This window comes from Pelodiscus sinensis, chromosome 2 (genome assembly GCF_049634645.1).
Source record: "Pelodiscus sinensis isolate JC-2024 chromosome 2, ASM4963464v1, whole genome shotgun sequence".
In the NCBI taxonomy this organism is placed as follows: domain Eukaryota; kingdom Metazoa; phylum Chordata; order Testudines; family Trionychidae; genus Pelodiscus; species Pelodiscus sinensis.
Genome location: NC_134712.1, coordinates 53,305,272 through 53,329,233, shown reverse-complemented (window position 1 = coordinate 53,329,233; position 23,962 = coordinate 53,305,272). Strand labels below are relative to the sequence as shown.

The window sequence follows — 23,962 nt, the reverse complement described above, 5'->3', positions numbered from 1 at the left end:
AAAATTATAGTTGTGTATATTACTTCCAAAGTGAAAATTTAAGAAGTTATTAAAAGGCTATGATTATACTCAACAAGTGTGATATAATGATATACTGTACCAAGAACATCTAATGTGCTATGTACACTCAATCCTGTAAGCAACAACATGCCTATTTTCATGTTCATTTTAACTATAACTGATAGCTCTAATTTGTGCCACAGATAGATACCAAGTGATTGTAAAACTGTATGTGCTCCTCTAAAACTAGCTACTACTGGGCCACACAGAGAAACAGTTGAATTCAATACACCAATAGTTTTGGATTACCCCCAGACTGTATTTGTCAGCAAATAACTATTGGTCTAAAAAGTTTACCTACCTCTCATCAAGATCTAAATACATTACCTTTTCCATGGGGATTCAGTTAAATGCTAGTTTAAAAAGCATATCCATACAGTGGACTGTATCACTCTGGTTTTGCAGATGCAAATCAAAGGAAATTTTTTATTCAGACGACAGAAGTTTGCATGTTGCCAGTATTTTTATTCCTAAATACATCTCTCCCAGACCAACACACTTTAAAGGCAAAATATTGTGGAAACTATGTGTGTGTAGATTTTTAACTTCCTAAACTTTAATTATCAGCACAAAGTTATATCATTATTCTAGTGTTCTCCAGAAAAGCACAATGGCCTGTAATGCAAACATTTCAATCTACAACTCTAAGGACTTTTAAATATACTCAGTCTGTTTGTACTAACAATCCAGATAGTTTTCAAACAGGTAAAAATACTGCAGTTTCTCATTTACTGCCGTATTGTTTGCGGTGCCTCAAAACTAAGGCCCTGACCACAGACACCTAATTCCCATCAGTAGCCCCATTAAAAATCAATGGAAATACACATGCTCAAATACACTATTATGTTTGCACAATTCTGGCCTTAGTGGTAGATTTACATTAACTGAACAAAAATTCTTAAGATAGTAGCTTTATAAAAATCCACACTACCCTGACTTCCAAACTATCAATAAAGCCAATTTATCTCTGAATTACAATCTGCTTAATTGAGAGAGAAAACACAAAAGATGGATTCCCACAATTACTCATATGTGTTCACTATTGAGAAATCTATTTCTAACAAAAACAAGCACACTAATTTATTTTAAAAATAAGGCAATAGCAATTTGTACTTGCCCGTAGCCCTTTTAAAACTTCTAATCCACCAAATGGAGAAAAAAAATTCAACAGTTTAGTGAAAGGAAATGCTGATGTTTTAAATTAAAAAAATAATTAAAAATATGTACGTACCCTCTGGGCAGAGACCAAGCATAAAAACTTTCACAGACCCAGGAGATTACTATGAGCATGAGAAAACTTTTGTAAGTAGGGCTCTACTCCCCCGTGGCACATGGGTATTTATTCTTTGGGGCATCTCTTCTGGGACTGACCACAAGTTGCTAATCAAACTTCTTGTAGAAACTGATACATAGCATTACTTAAGAGACCTTAATCAAGAATTTGTTTTTAAGTCACAAAGAAGGCAGATTTTTACACATTATCTATTGTTTTGCTAAATTACACTTCTTGCACTGCACTCACATTTTCACACAAATTTGAACTTGCAAAATGTGTATGCTAAAGGTTAAAATAAAATGTTTTTAAAATTTCAGCTCTAGAAAGTTAGGCCACATTTTTCCCTTACATCAGGATAGATCAAGAGTAATTCCATAGGTCACTGCGCTCAGTTACACTGATTTTACACAGCTGTAACTCCAAAAGCCACAGCAGCACACAGTGTGAGAACAGAAACAGGCCTGTCTTTTCTTTGGTGCTTGAAATGACATGTACATGATTAAATGAAACTATGTAACAGGGGAAGTTATACTCATGAGTCACCTTGCTGAACCTCAGGTTGATATCTTTTGATACATTAAATATGATGTCAGAAGTCACTAAGACATACTCAAGTCATCCCAATATATTTATAGGAGAGTTTTAGGAGGGTTGGGCTTTTTGGGGGAGGGGCAAAAGAGGTGGGTGGAGAGGGATGGTAAGGGAGAGGAACAGCAGCTGGCCTATTTATTTCAAAATATGATTTGTATTTAGAATCACTTGCAAGGTTTACATTACAACATTTCTCCGTTTATTAAATAAGCTAATTTTATAACAATGTAGGTGGGGCCAACTTTAATTATTTCTAATATATAATCTATTTAGATACCATTAGCTTTCTGCTTTCCCATGAATTTATTAAAACTTTCAAAAGCCAGTGATTGAGATTTGTTTGTCTGGGATAGAATATGTAAGTGTTGCTAAATCCACATAACACTACCTGTGAATCCTCCAATAGTAGTACCAATAACGGATAAAAATCAATGTTTTCAAGCAATTACAATTCACGTCTAAAGTTTAGGAATCAGCAAACATTTCGACCAGATGGTGAAGGAAAAGCGATAGCCCTGGGAATATGGACTTTTAAAAGTGAAACCTTGAAACAGCTCACGAGCTTCTGCTGCTATTACTCAAATGCAGCGTTTCTAACAGGATAATTAATATTAATCCTAGGTCACCCTGCAACACTATAACCTACACTGTGCGTTCATTGCCTTTAGGAGTGTAAAGCAATGGTAGTTTTCTTTACGAACCTTTCTTCTTTCCGCATTAATACTAGCAGTCCAGCTCTAGGATCGAGGCCTTACTCACAGAACCCTGCGTCAGTTGGCTGCAAATTTCAACTCCTGACCATGGGAATGTGCCCCCAGGCTCAGCACCTGCCCCTTGCCAAAGACGCACCGCTCCCGCGGTTACAATGGGGCCCTGCTCTCGTGCATAGAGTTGATACACAAAAGATTAAAAAAAAAAAAAACTTTGCCAAGAGTTGAAACTCCTTCTTCCCCTGCCTGAAAGGAGCGAGACGGTCCCCGGCTCTCGTGCAGGGGTGCAACTCATGCGAGAGCCAGCGCGGAGGCGCGCCCAGGTGGCAGCGACACACGTGTGCGCACACACATGCAGTTCGTGTTGCACGGAGCCCCGCACGCGCCCCGCTGCTCCCTTCCCGCGCGGGCCGCTCACCTCCGTCCCCGTAGGTCTCCACGCCGTAGCCGTCCTGCAGCCCGTTGCTCCAGGTGCCCTCGTAGCGGGCCGGGGTGCTGAGGCTCTGCCGCACCCCGTAGCGCCCCTTGAAGCCGTGGGACCATTCGCCCCGGTACATCCACCTGCCCTTGGTCTCCACGCCCAGCCCGTGGCGCTTGCCCTGCGCCCAGTAGCCCTGGTAGGTGTTGCCGCTGGGCCAGGTGTAGCCGCCCACCACCTCGAAGCCGTGGGACCAGGAGCCCGCGTACTCGCCCTGCCCCTTGGGCCCGGTGCAGATGCCGTGGCCGTGGGCTTTGCCCTCCTCCCAGCCGCCGCAGTAGGTGCCGCCATCGTCGAAGTCGAACCTGCCGCCCGTCATTCAGAGGGGTGCGGGGCGAGCTCGGCTCCTTCCTTCCGTCCGTCCGTCCGCTGCTGCTGCTGCTGCCCCTGCTGCCGCCGCCGGGCCCCTCCGCTTCCAGCGCCCCGCGCGGCAGGACTGCCAGGGCTCCTCCGCCCGCGCCCCAGAGCTCGGCGCCGGCGCCGCCCAGCGCTCCTCCCCCGCAGCCCGCCCCGCCTCCTGCTCGCACACCAGCGTGGGGGCTTCAGGGGGTGCCGGGCGCCTTCCCCGCGCCCGCTCCCGTCCCGGGCCCCGCGCGTGGCTGGGCGCGCGTGCAGGTGCGTTGGGCGCACAGGGCGGATGAGTAGCTGGAAGTGAGCAGTGAGCTGTGCAGGTGCGTAGGCCGGGTGCAAGCGTCCACAGCGTGTGGCTCTGCAGAAGTGTGTAGGTCTGTGTTAATGTAGCTTCGTAATTGCATCGCATATACATATTGGTAGTGATATCGCTGCCTGCGAGAAGGGGACGCTGCATTTGAAAGTGTGAGTGGGGACTGGAAGATGCATATGTGATTGTCAGTGTTTTACATGTGTGTTTGTATAGATAATGCACGAAGAGGATTCTGCTGGGGGCAGCCTTTCTGTCTTGCATGTGGTAGCAGTGCCTTATTTGATCTGAGGAAGTGGGTCTGGCCCACGAAAGCTCATCATCCAATAAACCATCTTGTTAGTCTTTAAAGTGCTACATTGTCCTGCATTTCCCTTTAAGGATGGTTTAACTTTACCAACATGCTCAAAGATATTAAAAGTTGATAATTCTTCTTTTGCACTTCTCAGAGTTTTAGGTTTGGTCCCAGACGCTGTCAGCGTAAAGCTGCATTGAACTGTGATACTTTATCTTGTCTTAAATAACATAACTGACGTGATAACGGACACTGTGCCACGCTGACAATAGATTGAGGAAGTGAGGTCTCAGAATAAAATATGGAGCACAGAAAATGGTAATTTGTGGTTTTTCAAAGACATAATGGTAGTTGCCTTTTTCAGAAATCTCACATTATGCCTTCAGCTTGATGGCCTTTGGATGACTGGATAAGTTTAAGTACTGCCAGGTACTCTTCACTAGACATTTGGTTATCAACTAAAAAGTAAGGGAAGTGACAGGAGATGGGAGTTTGGGAAAGAAGTGCTGGATTTAATCGAGAGGAAACTGGAAATTGTGGTTTGTCATATCAGAACTGCTGGGACTGATGATTTCTAAAACCTTAGTTTCACATTCTTTTAACGTTACAAAAAATCCCATTTAATTAATTAGCCAGTTAAACATTAAGTTTAACCGGTTAACTGATTAACTGGAGGGCAGGTGGGGGGCCTAGGGCAGGTGGGTGACCTGCCTACATGGGCTGGGAGTCTGGAACTGCTGGTGAGGAGGCTGTTCCCTGGTAATGGTTAACCATTACCCAGTAAGCATCACCCATTAAGGTTGAATTTTTTTTTTTAGCAATTTCTTCATTATAATAGTTATTTGAAAAATTGTGAGATGTAGGTTCCCAACCCCCAATTCCATCTCCTGAAGTATGTGACTTCCTATGCTGACAGAGCAGAATTTTAACAAAGTAGTTTGATTGGCTGTGATGTGGCGGGCACATGGACCAGCATTCCCAGCACACTTTCTGTCAATAACTGGCCCAGTCTGAGGAAGGTAGTGATCCAAACAGCTGACCAAATCTAGTGATGGATCTTGGTCAGCTGACACTGGAGGTACATGGTGCATATGCTAAGAAGAAGTGTTTTGGTTAAGCAACTTCAATAAAAAAATTAATAGAAACTACAGATTAAACAAAAACCTTATTTTACAAAGTGAAAAAATTGATAAAAAAAATCAGGAAGTGGAAGAGTAACAATCAGTAATAACTATGTTGCACATGTTAAGCTAAATTCAGCCCAAGAGTAAGCCAGTGTAAGCTCAGTTTAGATTCAAGAAAATGAACTGAAAATATTGCATCTATATAAGGTCACTGAGTTAATACTACTGTTCAGGCTTTGTTTCACAAATGTACAACCTTATGGTTGTACTGAGTTGCACAATTGTAATGCAATTTAATAATTATGAATGAAGATAAGTTCGAAAAAATGTTGAATAAAGTTAAAATTATCAGAGGTCTCGGGTAGCCATATTAGTCTGTAACTTAAACATTTTTTAAAAATAACTGGTCCTGTAGCACTTTAGAGACTAACCAAAAATATATATCGAAAGTATCGTGAGTTTTTGTGGGCACAACCCACTTCTTATCAGAGTTTTGTTTCTTACCGAGGACTGTGATATTTCAAACTGAAATTCAGCTGTGGCTTTACTTGTGAACACCAAGAAGTGATTTTTTTAGTTATTATATAGTATCTTAAATTATGGAAGCTGGAGAACAATGGTGACCAATGCACAGGCAACACCATGCAGTCCATTATTAATGCTAGTTGTCTTACCGAAATCATTTAAAATGCAGAGCCACAGCAGTCCTGGACCGGCACAAGCCAGGACTACTCAGTCCTGGCTCATGCCAGTTCTAGTAGCCCTTATTCATGGCATCCTGGTCTGGCCATGGGCAGAGGCTGCTGCCAGAGCGTCCTCTGCCCATGGTGAGCCTCTGCCCACTGCAGGCAGAGGCTGCTTCACGGTAGCTTCCCCTTCGTCCCCCCACACCTGCTGCTGCATCTGATAGAGGCTTTTAAGCTGGCTAACCCCAGCACCGGCTCCTGTTTCCCCTGTCCTCCCTTGCTGCCTCTGTATCAGAGACAGCAAGGGGGCAAGAGAGTAGTTGAGCTTAGGCTTATCAGGTAGTCAAGTACTCGGCTACTCACTTACATCCCTAATTTACACCCATATATTTAGTTATGACTATATTTAGCACAATTGTATGATGTCTGTTTGCCATAGACAGGAATACATCACTTTGTACAAATTGATTATCACATGGAAAAAGCCGCTTTTTCAAAAGAGAGCACCCAGGCAGTCTGGATGCTGACTTTCAAAAAAGCACAGTTTGCATTACATAGTGCCTTTTTTCAAAAGAGCACTTTTGAAAAAAGGCATTCTTCCTCGTAAAATGAAGTTTTCTACGGTTGAAAAAACTGCCACGTTCTTTCGATTTACTTTCAAAAGAACGCAGCAGCAGTCTAGACACAGGGGAAGTTTTTTCGAAAAAAGACCACTTTTTTCGAAAAAACCATGTAGTGTAGACATACCCTCAGAAGGAAATGCAGGGCACTGATGGTTCATGATTATTCTGAGACGGGATGGAGGCCCTCATCTGTTGCCCTGATATGGCATCCTGGAAGGTAGGCTTCCTACCAGGGATCCACATCTGAGATTTTACAGAGGGATTGCCAAGGATCATCTAGCCCTTTGACTAGTACCCCATTCTGCTTTTCCACATGGGCATTAATGTTACTGTGAGGTATGATCCTCAGTAGCTTAGAAGTGACTGCAGGTCTCTAGAAGTAGGGGAGAAAGCATTGGGAGCATAGGTGGTGTTTTCTGTAATCCTTCTGGTTAAGGGTAGCAGTCCAAACAGAAACAGATGTGTTCTGGAGGGAAATGCCTGGCTGTGCGGATGATGTGGGCTTCAGCTTTCTTGAGCATGGAATATTGTTCCAGAAAAAAGGATTAATAAGCAGAGATGGGGTTCATCTATTGGGAAAGGAGACAAGACTATTTGGAGACAAACTGACTAACCTAGTGAGGAGGGCTTTGAACAGTTTGAAGGGAGCAGGTGATTTAAGCCCACAGGTAATGTAAAAACATGGAGAAAGGTCAGAATTTCCAAGGAGCATGGGCTGTTATAACAGACATAAGGGAGAGACAAGACAAAATGGAGGGGCTGAATATAATCAGTATCTTAGATGTCTGTATAATACTAATGCAAGAAGTAAGAGAAATAAACAAGAACTCAGGATGCTAATAAACACAACGGTGACATAAGTGGTACCACAGATGGATAATAAACATGAGGGTAATATCAGTATAAAAGGGAATAGCATGCTTAAGAGAAAAGGGAAGAGGTGTTACTTTATATATAAAAAGTGTATATACCTGTACTGAAGTTAAGAAGGAAATAGGAGACCAACTTGTTTAAAGTGTCTGGGTAGGGTTAAGAGGTAAAAACCAAGGGTGATGTCTGTAGTAGACCTCTACCATGACTACCTAACCAGAAAGAAGAGTTGGATGCGACTTTTTAAAGCAACTAATAAAATCATCCCAACACAGGACTTAGTGATGATTGGGGAGGGAGGACTTCAACTGTCCAGACATCTGTTAGAAAAATAACACCGAAGGGCACAGATTTTTTCCAAGTTTCTGTAGTTTATTGAAGGTGATTTTTTATTTCAGAAGATGGAAAAAGCTACTATGGAAGAGGCTGTTTAAGATTTTATTTTGACACAGGGAGGAATTGGTTGAGAATTTGCAAGTGGAAGGTAGCTTGGGTGAAAGTGATCATGAAATGGTAGAATATGATAGAAGGGAGAATAACAAAATAATGATGGTATATTTCAAGAAGATACATTTTAGCAAATTCAAGGAGTAGGTACATAAGATCACATGGGAAGCAAGTCTCAGAAGAAAAGCAGATCAACAGAGGTGGCAGTTTTTCAGAGACATTATTAAGGGCACAACTATCCCACTGAGTAGGAAAGACAGGAAGTATGGCAAAAAGTCACTCTGACTTAACCAGAGATCTTAAATTATCTAAAAGTCAAAAAAGAGTCCTACAAAAAGTAGAAACTAGGTCAAATTAAAAAGGATGAATATAAACAAATAACACAAGTATGTAGTATAAAATTAGAAAGGCCAAGGTGCAAAACAAGCTCAAACTAGCGAGAAACATAAAGGGTAACAAGAAAACATTGTACAAATACATTAGAAGCAAGAAGACGACCAAGGACATGCTAAGCCTATTACTCAATGAGGGGGAAAAAAACAGAAAATGTGGAAATGGCAGAGGTGATTAACAATTATGTTTCAGTTTTCACCAAGAACGATGGTGGTTAGACATCTAACATAGTGAATGCCAGTGAGGTAGGATCAGAGGTTAAAAGTGGGAATGAACAAATTAAAATTTACTTACAAAAGTTAGATGTTTTCATGTCACCAAGGCCTGATTAAATAAACCCTAGAATACTCAGGGAGCTGACTGCGGAGAAATTTGAGCCGTTAGCAATTATCTTTGAAAAGTCATAGAAAACAGGAGAGAGATTCCAGAAGACTGGAAAAGGACAATATAGAGTCAATGTGTAAAAAAGGAAATAAAGACATCTCGGGCAGTCACAGATCATTCAGCTTTAACTTCTGTACCAGGAGAGAGAATGGAGCAAATAATTAATCAATCAAGGTATGTCTAGACTATATGCCTCTGGCAACAGAGGCATGTAGATTAGACTACCCGGTATAGGAAAATGAAGCGGCGATTTAAATAATCGCCGCTTCATTTAAATTTAAATGGCTGCCGTGCTGAGCCGATCAGCTGTTTGTTGGCTCAGCGCGGTAGTCTAGACGCTCCGTGGTCAACATCAAAGGTATTTGTCGACCTCCCAGGTATGCCTTTGATGTCAACCGCAGAGCATCTAGACTACCGTACTGAGCCGACAAACAGCTGATCGGCTCAGCGCGGCAGCCATTTAAATTTAAATGAAGCGGCGATTATTTAAATCGCCGCTTCATTTTCCTATGCCGGGTAGTCTAATTTACATGCCTCTGTTGTCAGAGGCATGTAGTCTAGACGTACCCTCACTTTGCAAACATCTGGAAGATAATAACGTAATAAAAGTCAACATAGATTTGTCAAGAACAAATCATGTCAAATCAACCTGAGAGCTTCTTTTTTTTTTTTTCGGTACAGGATAATAAGCCTGGTAGATGTGGTATATCTTGACTTTAGTAAGTCTTTTGATAATTTCTTGCTTGACCTCATGAACAAACTAGGGAAATACAGCCTAGACAGAGCTACTTAAAAGGTGGGTGCATAACTGGTTGGGTAACCATTCCCAGAGAGTAATTGTCAATGGCTCACATTGTGCTGGAATGGCATAATGAGCAGGATCCCAGAGGCATACATTCTGGGTCCAGTTGTTTCGAATATCTCCATCAGTGATTCAGAAAATGGCATAGATCAGCGTTTCCCAATTTTATTTGGCCACAGAACCCTTTTAAACTCGAAAGAATTTTGTGGAACCCCAACTGGTTGGACAAAGTCAAAGCTTCAGCTGTCAAATGTGCTGCTACTATATTCATATTCAGTCACCCATGTGATCCATGCTCCCTGAGAGTGAGTATGGGGATCTACGGTGGTTTATAACAGGCGATTGCACCACTGACTGACTGAAGTGACATCATTGTCTCCACTCTCTGGCTAAGCTGGCATTATACAGGGACACTTATCATGGCAAACACAAATGAAAATTGTTTTCAATGAAATTCATAAATGCTTAAACATTAATTATTTTTTAAAATAATAAAATGTTATTGTAATGGAATTTTCTCATGGAACCCTTATATTCACTTTGCAGAATCCCCTTGGTGTATTTAAAAGGTTTGTGGAAAATTCCAACTTGGGAAGGGTTCTTTGGAGGATAGGATTAACATTCAAAATGATCTGGAGAAATGGTCTGAGGTAAGCAGGATGAAGTTCAATAAGGAAAAATACAGAGTACTCCACTTAGGAATAAGAAGCTGCGCACACACAAAATGGGAAGTGATTGCCCAGGAACGAGTACTGCTGAATGAGATCTGTGGTTCATAGTGGACCATAAAGTAAATATGTCAGCAGTGTAACACTTTGCCAAAAAAAAAAGGCAAATGCCATTATGGCAGGGGTGTCCAAACTTTTTTCAAAGAGGGCCAGATTTGAAGAAGTGAACATGCGTGAGGGCCGTCCCCGCACCCTCAGCCCCAAAGCGGAGGGCCCGCGGGGTCGGAGGCGGGCGGAGAGCGCAGGACACGCCGGCCTCACAGCGGCCCGGGGGCAGGGCGAACCCGCAGCGGAGCGGGGCTGCAGACGTGCCCTACAGGGCAGGCTCTAGGACCGCGGAGGCCATGGGCGGCGGCGGCGCGGCCAGAAGCAGCGCGCTGAGCACGCCAATTCAAAAGAGCGCCGGGGAGCCAGGAGAGGGGGAGGAAGCGGGGGCCGTATTAAACCGGAACACGGGCCGCAATTGGCCCGCGGGCCGGACTTTGGACATGCCTGCATTATGGGATGTATTTGAGAGGCAGCAGGGGGGGCTGGAGAGACAGGAGCCAGTGCTAGGGGGAGCTCGCTTAAAAGCTGATCCTCTGAGCACTGTCTCCATGGGGCGTGGCAGGGGAGGCAAAGGGGTAGTGGGAACTGGGAGTGAACAGGGAATCAGCTGTTCTGGCTCACGCTGGGTTCCCAACACTGTGGGCTAGCCTTTTAAATGTATTAAGAGCCTCTTAATACATTTAAAGGGCTGGCACGCAGGAGGGCAGACCCTGCACAAGCTGGGACAGCTGATGGAAAATCTATCAACTCATCGATTAGTTGATTAAACTAACATCCCTGCTATATTAGCAGATGGATTGTAAATAAGACACAAGAAGTATCTCTTCTGCTCTATTTTGCATGATTAGGTTTCAACTGGAGTATAGTGTCCAGTTCTGGGTGCCACATTTCAAGAAAAATGTAGACAAATTGGAGAAAGTCCAGAGAAGAGCAACAAAAATGATAAAGGGTCTAGAAAATATCACCAAGGAGGGAAGATTGAAAAAAATATTGGGTTTGTTTAGTTTGGAAAAGGAGGCATGATAACCATTTTCAAGTTCATAAAAAGTTTTTACGAGGAAGGAGGAAAAAATTGTTCTTCTTAACCTTTGAGGATAGGACAAGAAGCACTGGGTTTAAATTGCAACAAGGGAGGTTTAGGCTGGACATTAGGAAAAATGTTCTAACTCATAGGTGATTAACTGCTGGAATGAACTGCTGGGGAGGTTGTGGACTCTCTATCATTGCCCTTAACAATCGCCAAACAGTTGTCAGGGATGGTCTAATTAAGAGGTGGGCAAGAGGCTGGCAGCAGACTGGATTTGCCCCACCAAGCCACTGGATTCAGCCTGCAGCCGCCTCTCCAAAACCCTTAGGCAGAGATCAGTTCACTAAAAAGCCAGCTGTTCTCCTTTCCAGATGACTGAGGAGGGAGGAAGGAGACTTCTCATGCTGTTCCCAACCCCAGCAAAATTCTTGGCTCCCATTGGCCAATCTCTCAGTTTCAGCCAATAGGAGCTGAGAATTTTTGCTTCTCCCTTACTCCTCATCTCCCTTTCACCTTCACCCAAACTCCCTCCCAGACCCCGCAATTCCTCCATTAATATCCTGGAAGAGTGCAGCCCTTGACCACTTTCCAAAATCTTGGAGTGGTCCCCCATCAAAAATTATTGTCCACCCTAGTCTAGACGGTGTTTGATCCTTCCGTAAGTGCAGGGGCTTGTACTACATGACCTCTTGATATCCCTTCCAGTCCTACAATTCTGATCATGTCACCAGATATCAGGTCCATGTAAGGTAACTTGTTGTGGAAGCCAGAGTTTCACAATCTGTGTGTGTGCCATTGTTAATACAGACTGTCTGAAATGTGTGTCCGCTGAGGAATGATGCTCTATTGTGTAGTGTTTGGTAAATGTATGAATTGATGACTCTGTCATCACTGTACTAATGTCTGCGATGGGAATATTATGGAGAAAAGCCCATCATGCAGAGATGGGTCTGTTGGAGTGTGTGCAGGCTGTTTGGGAAGCAAGGATATTGTTGAGTTCCTAGCATAACTGTATGGACTTAGAGATCTATTTAGAAAGTCTTTGTTTAGATATCGCTTCCCCTTTGGATTGTTCAGTGAAAGAAAGACACAGCCATGGGGATTTCCTAAATGTCTTTGTTTTCTCTTGGTAAAAGGTGAAAATTGCCTGCTTGGTGTCTGTGTGAGGTTTTGGAAATAATACAGGTAAGTAAATGGATTGATTCAAATGAAAGAGTAAGACTGCCTTCGGGATGAATTTGGGGTGTGGTCTTAAGATGACTTTAACTTTCTGAAATACCATGTAGGGAAGGTTTGCCATGAGGTCAGCTAGTTCCCTTACTCTTCTGGCTATGATAATTGCAATGAGGAATAACACTTTCATTAAGAGCTGTAATAGGTGGTTAGAGGCTTGAATGGTTTGTCTGTCAGCATGCATAATGCCAGCAGGTGGAACCAAACCTGGGCTGTCAGGTGCATAATGCATGAGCCTCTACAGATTGAGCTATAAAGCCAGCTGGCTCTCAGCTAAGGCTGTAGAGCTCACTCATTCTCTCTCTCTCTCTCTCTCTCTCTCTCTCTCTCTGTAAGTGGTCTAAGTGCTACTACATGGGACATCCAGTAGGTGTGTGGGTTATACTTGTGCAATACCATAATAAGATCCTGCATGGGATGCGTTGCTTTAATGATGGAAAAGTGTTATTCAGTCCTTTCAGGAAGCACTTGATAGTTGGATGTGCAAACTGTGGTGTATTCTTCTATTTTATGGTGTGTTGTGGAGATAACCACTATATATATGGTTTTGGAACTATTAACAAGTTCTTGTTGTTCAGAATATAATCCACATCGCTAGGTAATAGGGCTGAGTGAGGTGAGTTGTTTGTAAGTATCATTCCATATCTTAACATGTAGATTTCTGTGAAGTTTAATCTCATTTCTGAATTTCTTTGGCTTATTAATGCTTGCTATTGGGATAATTACAGAGGTGAAAGTAAGCAGGTTCAACCTAGTGAACAGCTTGAGTAAGAACTGGCAGAGCTGCGGAAAAAGCCAGCAAGGAGCTATTTAAAGAGCTGGCAGGAACCCAGGTTGCAATAGGACAGTACCTATAAGAAATTTTAAGTTACTTTCGCTGCTGGATAATTGTAACATCTTTACAATGTATTTTGTTCTAAAATAATAATAAATACACTCAATCTTATCATAATATTTATTTAGGAATTTTTAATTAACAATTTCATGCATGAACAATAAACAAGAAGCTCAAAAAGATGTTATCATAGGCAATTTCTAGAGATTTGAAAATATAAAGAATCAGTTAAATATTTCTTTAAAATTTCTTTTATGGATATATTTACCAGTACATACTGGCAGTTTTCATGCCACCCTGGGGCAGCACAAAACAGTCGTTGCATTTCAGCCAATCAAATTGGGTTTTCTGCTACCTTGCATTATCAGATTACTTGTGCATCATAAGATTACTTGTTTTCAACCATGTAGTTTGTCCCATGTCTTTTATTCTTATCAAATACAATCCTTTGTTTGTGAATGTGTCCATTTAAGGAAACTGTGATTGGAAATTAGTTATTGGGATACTAATCCTTAGTGACTAGGTTGGGATTTTCAGTTAAGCACGGTAGGCACAGGGGCACCGGTGATCTGTGGGCACGTAAAAATTAAGTTTTCAGCTGGTCTGCATTTTGTTATATGATCCATGTTGTTGTATTTGACTTTGCACACCACTATTTTGCTTTCTAGGCTCATTTAGACAAAAATGATTGTAGGTAATTTCTTTTTCTGAAATGAGTTTTGTGCTCCTAGATGCACTAGATTGAAAGTTCTAGAAGCTGTAGACTTTAAATTAAACAGAAAAATTAAGCACTATCATATTACAAACCTCTCCACATTGCCACACCAAACTCTCTTTTGGATGAGAGGATAGTCCTGTACCTATTTTGTCTCTACCACTTCCCTGCTGGTGGGCCTGCAGATAATACAATTAAACAGTTTTGTAGTGCAGTACATGAGGTTTTTTTTATTTATCCTTTGAAATTTCAGGTTAAGTTTTAGATACTGCCCTTTTCAAGAAAAAAACATGAAGCAGAATGTCAGAAGAACTCTCTGTACTTTAAGGATAGCGGAATTTAGATGTACTACTTAACAGAGATTTTGAGTCTTGGTTTGCTGCTCTGTGAACATCTATGCTTTTAGCATATGCTGTTTGCATTTTTGTCTGTACAATCTGCTTGCTCAGGCTATCCAATCCAAAACATGATTCCCGTTATCAAATCACTAGCAGGTTTACCTGATGTTGCTTGGGTCCATAATTTGGAAATTACATTGAGGCTATGTTTACATTGCACATTCTTGTGCAAGAAGATATGCAAATGATGCATGGTGATGAATATTGCTGCGTCTCATTTGCATACCGAATGAGCCACCATTTTGCGCAAGGCGGAACGGCTCTTGCACAAGAGGGGTTTTTTGCACAAGAAGGAGCATTGTAGACTGCTCCTTCTTGCACAAAAGCCCCTTGCACAAAATGGCAGCTCATTAGGTATGCAAATGAGGCATGGCGATATTCATCACCGTGCCTTATTTGCATATCGTCTTGCGCAAGAATGTGCAATGTAGATGTAGTCTAAGTGTATTTTGTTTGTTCTTCCCTATACTCTTATCATTCACCGTGTTTTAACTAATGTTTTCCAATAACATTTTCTTCTAGTTTTTAGACCTTAAGCATTGATTTAGCTGTGCCAAAATAGAGTACTATTCCAAATTTCTCTGTTTTCTCCCTTTTTTGTAAGGTTTATTGAGAAGCAATTCTGTTCCAGGTTCACCCTATTTTTCTGTCTCATCTTGGTTCAATATCTTTCAACATTTGCTCAATTAAGTCAATTTTGAGGACTGTACTTGCTTTGGTGATTCTGTCCCTTTTCTCTTTGGTTTTATAAGAATCAATCCCATTCCAGGCACATCACATTTTCTGGCACAACCAAACCCTTACCGTGCTTTGAATTATGATAAGAGGAAGCTATATACCAAATTTGGTCATCTTAGCTCTTACCATTTAGGAGGCATTCTTGATCAAACATACAGACAAACTTTTTAAAATAGAGATTGAACTTCTCTGGTCCAGCAACAAACATGGTGCAGCATTCTAGCTAGATATTTAGTTAGCTAGATGATTTTAGTTAGCTAGATATCCTCTTTTCAGGGGGGTGGCCAAACTTCCCACAGTCTCATAAAGTTTTTTTATAGCCACCAGTCCTAGCTTTCAATGTTCTGTGCTGTTCAGGTCTAATTTACCCCTAAATGTCTTCTAAGAGTCGAGTAAGCAATGGAAGTGTTGGTAATGCTACTAAACAATATTGACCTCCCATGGTTTGGCAAATTCTCTGCTTCAGCAGTGGTCAGGTCCTGAAGGTGCCAGACTAGAGAGGTTGAACCTGTATATATTATATTAGGGCTGTCAGTTCATTGCAGTTAATTCAAGTGATTAACTCAAAACAAATTAACTTGATTAAAATTAATTGCAATTAATGGTACTTTCAATTGTACTGTTAAATAACAGAATATCAGTTTAAATTTATTAGAGAGATTTTTGGATGCTTTTCTACATTTTCAAGTATATTGATTTCAGTTACAACATAGTACAAAGTGTGCTGTGCTCACTTTATATTACAGATATTTCCACTGTAAGAAGGTAAACAAAAGAAATTGTATTTCTCCATTAACCTAATTCAAGTACCGTAGTGCAATCTCTTTATCATGAAAGTGCAGTTTACAAATGCAGAATTATTTGGTATGTAAATGCACGTAAAACCAAAACAATATTAAAATTTAGAGTCTACAAGTCCACTCAGTCCTACTTTTTGTTCAGCTAATCACTAAGATAAGCACATTGGTTTACATTTATGGGAGATAATGTTTCCCACTCCTTATAGACAGTGTCAGCTGAAGGGAGAACAGGCATTTGCATGACAATGTTGTGGCTGGCATTGCAAAATATTTTCATCCCAGATATGCTGAACATTTTTCATGTTTTGACTACGGCTTCAGAAGACTCGCTTTCATGTTGATGACAATGTTCTGCTCTATATCTAGCCAACTAATGATGTTGGATATACATTCATTTTCATCATCTGAGTCAGATGTCACCAACAGAAGATTGTTCTTCTTTATGGTGGCTTGGGTTCATAGTTTTCAAGCATGATCCATATCTCATCCTTCTCAGATTTTGGAAGGAGCTTCAGATTCTTTAACTTATGGTCAAGTGCTATTGCTATTTTTAGAAAAATCATACTGTGTTACCCACCAGCTCTGTGATTCTTGGGGAACCAGAACATGGTCACCTGTCAGCCTTGTGCTCTTGGGGAGCCAGGGAGTGACATTCATGGAAACCATCCCTCTCCCTCAGGCATCTGCTAGAATCAAAGACAAAGCAATGAAAAGGCCGGGGAAGACACACCTAAACTGCTTCAGACAAGGGTGATACAATTAAGGAAACACCCCAGCCTCATTTGCATTAAAGATGGAACAGAGGGATGTCTCATTAGCATGCAGAATGGAGAGCAGCTCTTCCAAGGCAGGAACCGCAGTGAACTATGGGTCACCAAAAGCAGAGAAGCACTGCCTGATGGGAAATCCCTGCTCCAGATGCTAATGAACCTAGGCCTGCTCACACCCAAATTAGTCATTATCAGACCAATTCTAGTAACGATCCTATTGACATCTAAAATACTGAAACTGCCTAGTTGCATTGTGAGCTCATTCAAGGAACATCACCCATAACCAGGGGTGATCAGTCTCTATTGTCTCTCCTCTTTCTCTTTGAACTGTCCCTATAAAAGCGATGAGGAGTCCTGTGGCACCTTATAGACTAACTGAAGTGTAGGAGCATAAGCTTTCGTGGGCAAAGACCCACTTCGTCAGATGCATGTAGTGGAAATTTCCAGAGGCAGGAATAAATATGCAGGCCAGGATCAGGCTGGAGATGACCAGATGGATCCAATCAAGGAGGATGAGGCCCACTTCTAGCAGCTGATCTGGAGGTGTGAATTCCAAGAGAATAGAAGCTGCTTTTGTAGTTAGCAAGCCATTCACAGTCTTTGTTTAATCCAGAGTTGATTGTGTCAAACTTAAAGATGAACTGTAGCTCAGCAGTTTCTCTTTGAAGTCTGGTCCTGAAGTTTTTTTGCTGCAGGATAGCTACTTTTAGATCTGCAATTGTGTGTCCAGGAAGATTGAAGTGTTCCCCTACAGGTTTTTGTATGTTGCCATTCCTAATATCAGATTTGTGTCCATTGATTCTTTTGCGTAGGGACTGTCCTGTTTGGCCGATGTATATAGCAGTGGGGCATTGTTGGCACATGATGGCATATATTACGTTGGTGGATGTGCAGGAGAATGTATCAGTGACAGTATGGCTGATCTGGTTAGGTCCTGTGATGGTGTTGCTGGTGTATATATGTGGGCAGAGTTGGCACCGAGGTTTGTTGCAAGGATTGGTTCCTGAGTTCGAGTTATTATGGTGCGGTGTGTAGTTGCTGGTGAGAATATGCTTCAGGTTGGCGGGTTGTCTGTGGGCAAGGACCGGCCTACCTCCCAAGGCCTGTGAGAGCGAGGGATCATTGTCCAGGATGGGCTGAAGATCACTAATGATGCGTTGGAGAGGTTTTAGCTGGGGACTGTAGGTGATGGCCAGTGGTGTTCTGTTGGTTTCTTTCTTGGGCTTGTCCCGTAGCAGGAGGCTTCTGGGTACACGTCTGGCTCTGTCAATCTGTCTCCTCACTTCCTCGTGTGGGTATCGCAGTTTACAGAATGCTTGTTGAAGGTCTTGTAGGTGTAGGTCTCTGTCTGAGGGGTTGGAGCATATGCGGTTGTACCTCAGTGCTTGGCTGTAAACAATGGATCGTGTGGTGTGTCCGGGATGGAAACTGGAGGCATGCAGGTAAGTATAGCGGTCGGTAGGTTTTCTGTATAGGGTGGTATTGATATGACCATCACTTATTTGTATCGTGGTGTCCAGGAAATGGACCTCCCGTGTAGATTGGTCCATGCTGAGGTTGATGGTGGGGTGGAAGCTGTTGAAATCATGGTGAAATTCTTCCAGAGTCTCCTTCCCATGGGTCCAGATGATGAAGATGTCATCGATGTAGCGTAGGTAGAGAAGGGGTGTAAGTGGACGAGAGCTGAGGAAGCGTTGTTCCAGGTCAGCCATAAAAATGTTGGCGTATTGTGGGGCCATGCGGGTGCCCATAGCAGTGCCACTGGTCTGGAGGTATATGTTGTCACCAAATCTGAAATAGTTGTGTGTGAGGATAAATTCACAGAGTTCAGCCACCAGTTGTGCTGTGGCATCATCAGGAATACTGTTCCTGACAGCTTGTACTCCATCTGCATGTGGGATGTTTGTGTAGAGAGCCTCTACATCCATGGTGGCTAGGATGGTGTTTTCTGGAAGATCACCTATGCATTGTAGTTTTCTCAGGAAATCCGTAGTGTCACGAAGGTAACTGGGAGTGCTGGTGGCGTAGGGTCTGAGCAGAGAGTCCACATAGCCAGACAGTCCTTCAGTAAGAGTGCCAATGCCCGAGATGATGGGGCGTCCGGGATTTCCAGGTTTGTGGATCTTGGGTAATAGATAGAACAACCCTGGTCGGGGCTCTAAAGGTGTGTCGATTTGTTCCTGTGTTTGTTTGGGGAGTGTCCTGAGCAGATGGTGCAGTTTCTTAGTATATTCCTTAGTGGGATCTGAGGAAAGTGGCCTGTAGAATTTGGTATTGGAGAGTTGTCTGGCAGCCTCCTTTAGGTAGTCAGGCCTGTTCATGATGACAACAGCACCTCCTTTGTCAGCCTCTTTGATTATAATGTCAGAGTTGTTCCGGAGGCTGTGGATGGCATTGCGTTCTGCACGACTGAGGTTACCAGGCAAGCGATGCTGTTTTTCCACAATTTCTGCCTGTGCACGTCGGCGGAAGCATTCTATGTAGAGGTCCAGACTGCCATTTCGGCCCTCAGGAGGAGTCCATGTGGAGTTCTTCTTCTTGTGCTGTTGGTGGGAAGGTATCTGTGTGTCAGTGCACTGTTCAGTGTCGTGTTGGAAGTATTCCTTGAGACGGAGACGGCGAAAGTAGGCTTCCAGATCACCGCAGAACTGTATCATGTTAGTGGGGGTGGCGGGGCAAAAAGAGAGTCCCCGAGATAGAACAGATTCTTCTGCCGAGCTGAGTGTGTAGTTGGAGAGATTGACGATATTGCTGGGTGAGTTAGGGGTACCATTGTTGTGGCCCCATGTGGCAGGTAGGATTTTAGACAGCTTACAGTCCTTTTTCCTCTGTAGAGAAGTGAAGTGTGTAATGTAGATCTCCTGTCTTGTTTTAGTAAAGTCCATTTGTGCAGAAGGTTGTGCAAAAGGTCCATTTGTGCAGATCCCACTAAGGAATATACTAAGAAACTGCACCATCTGCTCAGGACACTCCCCAAACAAACACAGGAACAAATCGACACACCTTTAGAGCCCCGACCAGGGTTGTTCTATCTATTACCCAAGATCCACAAACCTGGAAATCCCGGACGCCCCATCATCTCGGGCATTGGCACTCTTACTGAAGGACTGTCTGGCTATGTGGACTCTCTGCTCAGACCCTACGCCACCAGCACTCCCAGTTACCTTCGTGACACTACGGATTTCCTGAGAAAACTACAATGCATAGGTGATCTTCCAGAAAACACCATCCTAGCCACCATGGATGTAGAGGCTCTCTACACAAACATCCCACATGCAGATGGAGTACAAGCTGTCAGGAACAGTATTCCTGATGATGCCACAGCACAACTGGTGGCTGAACTCTGTGAATTTATCCTCACACACAACTATTTCAGATTTGGTGACAACATATACCTCCAGACCAGTGGCACTGCTATGGGCACCCGCATGGCCCCACAATACGCCAACATTTTTATGGCTGACCTGGAACAACGCTTCCTCAGCTCTCGTCCACTTACACCCCTTCTCTACCTACGCTACATCGATGACATCTTCATCATCTGGACCCATGGGAAGGAGACTCTGGAAGAATTTCACCATGATTTCAACAGCTTCCACCCCACCATCAACCTCAGCATGGACCAATCTACACGGGAGGTCCATTTCCTGGACACCACGATACAAATAAGTGATGGTCATATCAATACCACCCTATACAGAAAACCTACCGACCGCTATACTTACCTGCATGCCTCCAGTTTCCATCCCGGACACACCACACGATCCATTGTTTACAGCCAAGCACTGAGGTACAACCGCATATGCTCCAACCCCTCAGACAGAGACCTACACCTACAAGACCTTCAACAAGCATTCTGTAAACTGCGATACCCACACGAGGAAGTGAGGAGACAGATTGACAGAGCCAGACGTGTACCCAGAAGCCTCCTGCTACGGGACAAGCCCAAGAAAGAAACCAACAGAACACCACTGGCCATCACCTACAGTCCCCAGCTAAAACCTCTCCAACGCATCATTAGTGATCTTCAGCCCATCCTGGACAATGATCCCTCGCTCTCACAGGCCTTGGGAGGTAGGCCGGTCCTTGCCCACAGACAACCCGCCAACCTGAAGCATATTCTCACCAGCAACTACACACCGCACCATAATAACTCGAACTCAGGAACCAATCCTTGCAACAAACCTCGGTGCCAACTCTGCCCACATATATACACCAGCAACACCATCACAGGACCTAACCAGATCAGCCATACTGTCACTGATACATTCTCCTGCACATCCACCAACGTAATATATGCCATCATGTGCCAACAATGCCCCACTGCTATATACATCGGCCAAACAGGACAGTCCCTACGCAAAAGAATCAATGGACACAAATCTGATATTAGGAATGGCAACATACAAAAACCTGTAGGGGAACACTTCAATCTTCCTGGACACACAATTGCAGATCTAAAAGTAGCTATCCTGCAGCAAAAAAACTTCAGGACCAGACTTCAAAGAGAAACTGCTGAGCTACAGTTCATCTTTAAGTTTGACACAATCAACTCTGGATTAAACAAAGACTGTGAATGGCTTGCTAACTACAAAAGCAGCTTCTATTCTCTTGGAATTCACACCTCCAGATCAGCTGCTAGAAGTGGGCCTCATCCTCCTTGATTGGATCCATCTGGTCATCTCCAGCCTGATCCTGGCCTGCATATTTATTCCTGCCTCTGGAAATTTCCACTACATGCATCTGACGAAGTGGGTCTTTGCCCACGAAAGCTTATGCTCCTACACTTCAGTTAGTCTATAAGGTGCCACAGGACTCCTCATCGCTTCTGCAGATTCAGACTAACACGGCTACCCCTCTGATACTTGACACCATGCAAGGCACTGCATTTAGCCGTATGGAGTGGAAATCTATCAACCTCATGAAGAAACTTGCACAAGTACAAACTGATATCATCTTTCTCTCCAAATGCAAACGGATGGACATTATACCAAATGGACTGAAGGTGAAAAATCCATTGCTATCTACATACTGCACAGACTACAGTGAGAGATTATGCCATATACTATCCAAAAAACTGAGGAACCACCTGATCAGCATCCTGTACAGCAAACAGGAAAACATCAAAAAAGAGCTCTCCAATCTGGAGTCTATCATAAAACACCAACCTTCTGCACAAATGGACTTTACTAAAACAAGACAGGAGATCTACATTACACACTTCACTTCTCTACAGAGGAAAAAGGACTGTAAGCTGTCTAAAATCCTACCTGCCACATGGGGCCACAACAATGGTACCCCTAACTCACCCAGCAATATCGTCAATCTCTCCAACTACACACTCAGCTCGGCAGAAGAATCTGTTCTATCTCGGGGACTCTCTTTTTGCCCCGCCACCCCCACTAACATGATACAGTTCTGCGGTGATCTGGAAGCCTACTTTCGCCGTCTCCGTCTCAAGGAATACTTCCAACACGACACTGAACAGTGCACTGACACACAGATACCTTCCCACCAACAGCACAAGAAGAAGAACTCCACATGGACTCCTCCTGAGGGCCGAAATGGCAGTCTGGACCTCTACATAGAATGCTTCCGCCGACGTGCACAGGCAGAAATTGTGGAAAAACAGCATCGCTTGCCTGGTAACCTCAGTCGTGCAGAACGCAATGCCATCCACAGCCTCCGGAACAACTCTGACATTATAATCAAAGAGGCTGACAAAGGAGGTGCTGTTGTCATCATGAACAGGCCTGACTACCTAAAGGAGGCTGCCAGACAACTCTCCAATACCAAATTCTACAGGCCACTTTCCTCAGATCCCACTAAGGAATATACTAAGAAACTGCACCATCTGCTCAGGACACTCCCCAAACAAACACAGGAACAAATCGACACACCTTTAGAGCCCCGACCAGGGTTGTTCTATCTATTACCCAAGATCCACAAACCTGGAAATCCCGGACGCCCCATCATCTCGGGCATTGGCACTCTTACTGAAGGACTGTCTGGCTATGTGGACTCTCTGCTCAGACCCTACGCCACCAGCACTCCCAGTTACCTTCGTGACACTACGGATTTCCTGAGAAAACTACAATGCATAGGTGATCTTCCAGAAAACACCATCCTAGCCACCATGGATGTAGAGGCTCTCTACACAAACATCCCACATGCAGATGGAGTACAAGCTGTCAGGAACAGTATTCCTGATGATGCCACAGCACAACTGGTGGCTGAACTCTGTGAATTTATCCTCACACACAACTATTTCAGATTTGGTGACAACATATACCTCCAGACCAGTGGCACTGCTATGGGCACCCGCATGGCCCCACAATACGCCAACATTTTTATGGCTGACCTGGAACAACGCTTCCTCAGCTCTCGTCCACTTACACCCCTTCTCTACCTACGCTACATCGATGACATCTTCATCATCTGGACCCATGGGAAGGAGACTCTGGAAGAATTTCACCATGATTTCAACAGCTTCCACCCCACCATCAACCTCAGCATGGACCAATCTACACGGGAGGTCCATTTCCTGGACACCACGATACAAATAAGTGATGGTCATATCAATACCACCCTATACAGAAAACCTACCGACCGCTATACTTACCTGCATGCCTCCAGTTTCCATCCCGGACACACCACACGATCCATTGTTTACAGCCAAGCACTGAGGTACAACCGCATATGCTCCAACCCCTCAGACAGAGACCTACACCTACAAGACCTTCAACAAGCATTCTGTAAACTGCGATACCCACACGAGGAAGTGAGGAGACAGATTGACAGAGCCAGACGTGTACCCAGAAGCCTCCTGCTACGGGACAAGCCCAAGAAAGAAACCAACAGAACACCACTGGCCATCACCTACAGTCCCCAGCTAAAACCTCTCCAACGCATCATTAGTGATCTTCAGCCCATCCTGGACAATGATCCCTCGCTCTCACAGGCCTTGGGAGGTAGGCCGGTCCTTGCCCACAGACAACCCGCCAACCTGAAGCATATTCTCACCAGCAACTACACACCGCACCATAATAACTCGAACTCAGGAACCAATCCTTGCAACAAACCTCGGTGCCAACTCTGCCCACATATATACACCAGCAACACCATCACAGGACCTAACCAGATCAGCCATACTGTCACTGATACATTCTCCTGCACATCCACCAACGTAATATATGCCATCATGTGCCAACAATGCCCCACTGCTATATACATCGGCCAAACAGGACAGTCCCTACGCAAAAGAATCAAT

The 23,962-nt window shown here is 43.6% G+C and overlaps 2 protein-coding genes across 19 annotated transcripts in view; one reads left to right on the top strand and one right to left on the bottom strand.

The window, feature by feature from the left end:
* Positions 1–3,573, bottom strand: part of JPH1 (junctophilin 1) — a 127,274-nt gene extending 123,701 nt beyond the window's left edge. The window contains exon 1 of one of the 2 annotated variants that reach the window (XR_012901368.1): positions 3,056–3,573. Coding sequence is in view for 1 of the 2 variants with exons in the window: in XM_006131548.4 (XP_006131610.4) it covers positions 3,056–3,434 (379 nt within the window). In the remaining variant the exon portion in view is untranslated. The remainder of the gene's footprint in view (positions 1–3,055) is intronic. The other variant, XM_006131548.4, reaches the window with a different exon arrangement.
* A 55-nt stretch (positions 3,574–3,628) lies between these two features.
* Positions 3,629–23,962, top strand: part of GDAP1 (ganglioside induced differentiation associated protein 1) — a 74,116-nt gene continuing 53,782 nt past the window's right edge. For 3 of the 17 annotated variants that reach the window (XR_012901377.1, XR_012901385.1, XR_012901378.1), the window contains exon 1: positions 3,631–3,786. The gene's annotated coding sequence lies outside the window, so the exon portion shown is untranslated. Of the gene's footprint in view, positions 3,787–9,946; positions 10,051–12,339; positions 12,389–23,962 lie in introns of all 17 variants that reach the window. The other 14 variants (XR_012901386.1, XR_012901384.1, XR_012901373.1 and 11 more) reach the window with 12 other exon arrangements.